General features: G+C 26.2%; 2 protein-coding genes across 3 annotated transcripts in view; both read right to left on the bottom strand.

Moving 5' to 3' along the window:
* Positions 1–5,000, bottom strand: part of katnip (katanin interacting protein) — a 1,410,884-nt gene that overhangs the window by 912,844 nt on the left and 493,040 nt on the right. The gene's annotated exons all lie outside the window — the stretch shown is intronic.
* sspo (SCO-spondin) overlaps positions 1–5,000 on the bottom strand; it is a 188,443-nt gene that overhangs the window by 144,625 nt on the left and 38,818 nt on the right. For both annotated transcript variants that reach the window (XM_087307978.1, NM_001442551.1), the window contains 5 exons: positions 3,948–4,106; positions 3,739–3,827; positions 2,443–2,568; positions 2,212–2,368; positions 1–143 (listed from right to left, as the gene is read on the bottom strand). The exon at positions 1–143 is cut by the window's left edge and continues 98 nt beyond it. In XM_087307978.1, coding sequence (XP_087164104.1) covers positions 1–143; positions 2,212–2,368; positions 2,443–2,568; positions 3,739–3,827; positions 3,948–4,106 — 674 coding nt within the window. The remainder of the gene's footprint in view (positions 144–2,211; positions 2,369–2,442; positions 2,569–3,738; positions 3,828–3,947; positions 4,107–5,000) is intronic.

The raw sequence follows: 5,000 nt of genomic DNA, 5'->3' as shown, positions 1-5,000 counted from the left end.
TAGATACACACCCTGAGGACACTCACATCCCCCCACACACTCGTCCCGACACTGACCCGCTGCTGGAGGTCGAGGAGACGCACATGTGGCCGGACAGGAGGACACGCAGTCAGAAAACACCTGACCTCGAGGACACACACGCTCTGGGAATGCAACACAGGCAGATATGACTACAGGTGCATAACACACAACAAGAAAATAAAAATAAGCAGCAAACAGAGAAAGACAAGAAACAAAAAATGGAGTTCAAAAAGTGAATGTCTAAAATATAACAATAATTGTAATAATTACATTTAAATGTAGTCAATTTAATCATATATTTTGTTTTATAAAACCTAAAAATTAAACAGAATTATTCTAAACATTAATAAATAATATTACAATAAAATAATATTTTGCATAATTAAGTTATTATACAAAACATTCGCTATATTATGTTGTTTTTTATTTAAAAACAGCTGAATTAAATTGGTTTAATTGTTATTTATCTTTATTTATATTTCCCTTATTTAAAATAACTAAACAACAAACATAGAAATAAGCAAAATAAAACAAAGCAGCACACACAGAAAGACAAGAAACAAAAAATAGAAAAAAGTGCACTTAAAAGTGAATGTCCAAAATAATTTATCGACATGTAATAAATTAAATATATATATATATATATATATATATATATATATATATATATATATATATATATATATATATATATATATATATATATATATATATATATATATATATATATATATATATATATACATATATATATGTATGAATCAGGGGCATTGTTAGACCCCATTTACCAGAAAACGCTTTGAAATTCACTTAATATGCAAGTGTATTTATTAAGAGAGGTTATCCCAGAATTAGGACGTTATTCAGTATGTGTAACCAAACCAACGCTAACGAAAGCTATTTATGTATGCAATATTTTTTATTTATTTATTTATTTTTATTTATTTGTTTATTTATTTGTTTGTTTGTTTTTGTATGTTTTTTTGGAGGGGGTGCTGTGCCCTAGTAGAGCTTTATGTCCAGCAATGCCCCCAGTATGAATATTTTGTATTAAACAAAAATTGTTTTAGGGTGTTTTTTATTAAAATAAAACAGCTAAATTAAACTAAATTGGTTTCATATTTTTTATTATATGATTTTATCAAACTTTTACTGTATATTTAACCCATTTCAAATAATAAAATAACAAATATAGAAATAAACTAAATAAAACTAAACAGCACACACATAAAAAATGTGAAAGTAAATGTCTAAAATCTCTCATTCTCTCATATATATATATATAATTTTAGATTTTTTATTTAGTGATTTTATCTTTTTAATATTTCAAATATTTCAAATATCAAAAACATTTCAAATAATTTAGCAAACAATAATAAAAACAACAATAATAATAATAATAATAATAATGTATCATATCTTATAATGCAGTGCCTTTAACTCATATTTAAAAAAATGCATTTTCACACAACATTGGAGCAAATTTATAGTGCATTGTAATCATATTAACATAAACATGGCCTACAAAAGCCTACAAAAATATGATAAAATATAATACAACAGTGCATGTAGCCACATGCAACTCATTAAATGTCTGCCAATGTATAACTTACACTGTTTCAAATAATATATCACATAAAAAATATTGTAAATATATCCCATAATGAAAAAATATATATTTGACTTTATAACTTTATTATAAAAAATTTAAAAAAAGACACAGATATGTTTATTTTTTGTGCCGGGCAAAGATTAATCTCGATTATTCACATCCAAAATAAAAGTGTGTTTTGTAATATATGTAATTATATGTGAGTGTGTGTTGATAAATATATGTATTATGTAAATGTGATACAAAGAAAAATGAATGATACACAAACAAAACATACATAGATAAAAAACTATAGAAAACAATTTTGTGACAGATATTTAAATCAATACATAATTTGTATCATATGCACATGTATTTTATATCTAAATATAAATAAACATTCTCAAATATATGCATGCATGTGTGTATTCATACACATAATAAAGATACACACATGTTTAAATTAAGTCAAAGCAAACTTTTATTTTGGATGTGATTAATCGTGATTAAAGCACTAATTTCTTACATTGCATGGATACATAATCATAAAAACAAGTCAAAAGCATGCTACTGTTAGTTTAAGAAAAAGTCAACAGTACCACAAAATCCTCTTCTCCTCCAGCTGATAATGATGTGTTGTTGAGCACACTCGCGCACGTAGCTCGCTAGTGTGTCACACACAGCAGTATCTCTGTCTTTTACCTCCAAACTGCAGAACAGATACAGGCAGGTGTCAATATACGGCCCGGGATCCACCTGGAGAACACAAGATTAAAGAGTTAGTCAGGAGGAATAAAGTTTCGTTTATTTAAAGTGTATTTTTCTCTCACCTGATGATGGCAGTGAGAGAACGGAGTCTCTTTCAGAAGATGACAGGCTGATTCTGCATCTCTCCGTAGAGAAACATCATTGGACAGATCACAGCTGTGGCCCAATTCAGCAGCATCACTGCACACCTGACACAAATTACAGCACATCAGCTCTCCACTACCCACAATGCCTTTAGACTGCATTTGTGTACTTTTCAGAAGCAATGGAAGTGTTTTTCAAGGGATGCAATGTATACTGTATTATATATATTTTTTATTTTATTATATTATTAACAGATTATATTAGATTTTATTAATTTATATTTTATTTTATTTTATTTTATTAAATTATATTATATTAAAATATATTATATTATATTATATTGTATTATATTATATTTCATGAAATTAAATTTAATTATAATATATTATATTATATTTCATGAAATTAAATTTTATTATATTATATTTTATGTTATTTTATTTTATTTTATTTTATTTTATTTTATGTTAAATTAAATTAAATTAAATTAAATTAAATTAAATTAAATTAAATTAAATTAAATTAAATTTAATTTAATTTAATTTAATTTTGTTATACTATATTATATTATATTATATATTATATTATATTATATTTTTTATTATATTATATTTTATTTTATTTTATTTTTAATTGTTTTTTTTTATTATATTTTATTATTTTATGTTAAATTAAATTAAATTTTATTTTATTTTATTTTATTTTGTTATATTATATTATATTATATTATATTATATTATATTATATTATATTATATTGTATTATATTATATTATATTTTATTTTATTTATCTGCTTAAACTCATTTATTATTAGTTTTTATTTATTTATTTTTTTTTATATTGTTAATCTGTTAAAAAAAGTATGTGTTATGTAATTTATAATTTCTTAAAGTAAGACAGACTTAAAATTCTAATATATTGCATTTTTACACATCAAACAATTAATTTAAAGCTACCAGCATACCTGCAATGATATTAAAAAGGTTGACACCAATGTATAATAATTACATGAAGGCAATCAAATTTATTTAATGTTTATTATTAATTTTCATTTGAGTACAATCATATCGTGTTTCAGATAACATATAGTCCTCAGTATGCAACCTTAAATGAAATTACAATATACAGACATAAACAATTACCAGCTTCATTACCTATATAGTATACTCAATTTTTGCTAAATTATAATAAGAAAAGTATGAATGCTATTCAGTAGCTCTCTTGCCTATTTTCAAAGCAGTTTAGCCATGTGTATCTAAAAGCAGCATATCACCTGGCTTTGTTGTTGATCTTGTACGCGCCATGAGTTTCCAAAGCTGGCAGCGTACTGAGACACACTTCCAGTGCTGGTAGTGAAGTCATCTGAACAAAATAAAAACATCATATTGCAAATTGCATTAATAAATGGTGTATGATGCAAAGAGTTTCTTAAGTTACTCAAAAATGTAATAGATTACACATCTACATGCTAAATGTATTTACCATCAGGATTGTTGTTATAAACTCCACAAAGTCCTCTAGTGTTTGTGAGGTGTTCTGCAGTAACTGTCAGATAGATGGTGTTCTCCATGTCAAACTTCAGTCTGACGCCCAAACCACTCTCCACAAACACAAAATCCCCCAGCCAATGAACACTGACTCCTGATGCACATGCAAAACACACACGTTTACATCTTTAATAATACACAGTAATAGGTAAAAGCTAAGTACATAACATAAATATTATATCAGCTTTCTCTAAGAACAGAAACACTCCAGGGTCATTATTAAATACAACAAAACCTAAAGGTATTATTTAAAAAAAAAAACATTATGTTAATTGAAATTGTACATAACGTAACATGACACAACGTAACAAATCGCAATGCAATATAACGTTATGCAAGGTGACATAATGCAACGCAACACAATGTAGCGTTAAGTAACATAACGCAACCAAATGCAATGCAATGCAACCCAACGCAACGTAACTGAACTTAATTTACTTAACTTAAATTAACTTACTTAAAATAAAGTAAGGTTAGGTAACGTAATGTAATGCAATGTAATGTATCTGACTGAATTTAGTTGCCTGAAACAGTTACTTAACTTACTGAACTAAACTTAACCTAACGTAACATAACATATCAAAACATATTGTAATGATGTAACTTGACGCAATGTAACGTGACGCAATATAATGCAACCTACTTCACCTAAATTCACTTAACGTAACTTAACATAATATAAAGTGTGGTAACGTAATGTAACAACGAAATGTAACTGACTGAGATAAGTTGCCTGTAATAGTTACTTAACATAACTTAGCATAACATAAATTACATAACATAACTCAACGTGACAAAACTTGACTTAACAAAACTTAACGTAAGGTAAGGTAACGTAACGTAAGGTAACGTAACAGAATGTAACATAACTGACTAAATTTAATCGCCTAAAACAGTTACTTAACTTACTTAACTGAACTTAACCTAACGTTACATAATGTAACATATCATAACGTGACGCAACGTAACGCAAATTATTTCAGTTAAA

The sequence above is a fragment of the Danio rerio genome, chromosome 24 (assembly GCF_052040795.2).
Source record: "Danio rerio strain M-AB ecotype USA chromosome 24, GRCz13ab, whole genome shotgun sequence".
Classification (NCBI taxonomy): Eukaryota; Metazoa; Chordata; class Actinopteri; order Cypriniformes; family Danionidae; genus Danio; species Danio rerio.
Note: the sequence above shows the minus strand (reverse complement) of the source record. Positions and strands in the feature narration are given on the sequence as shown.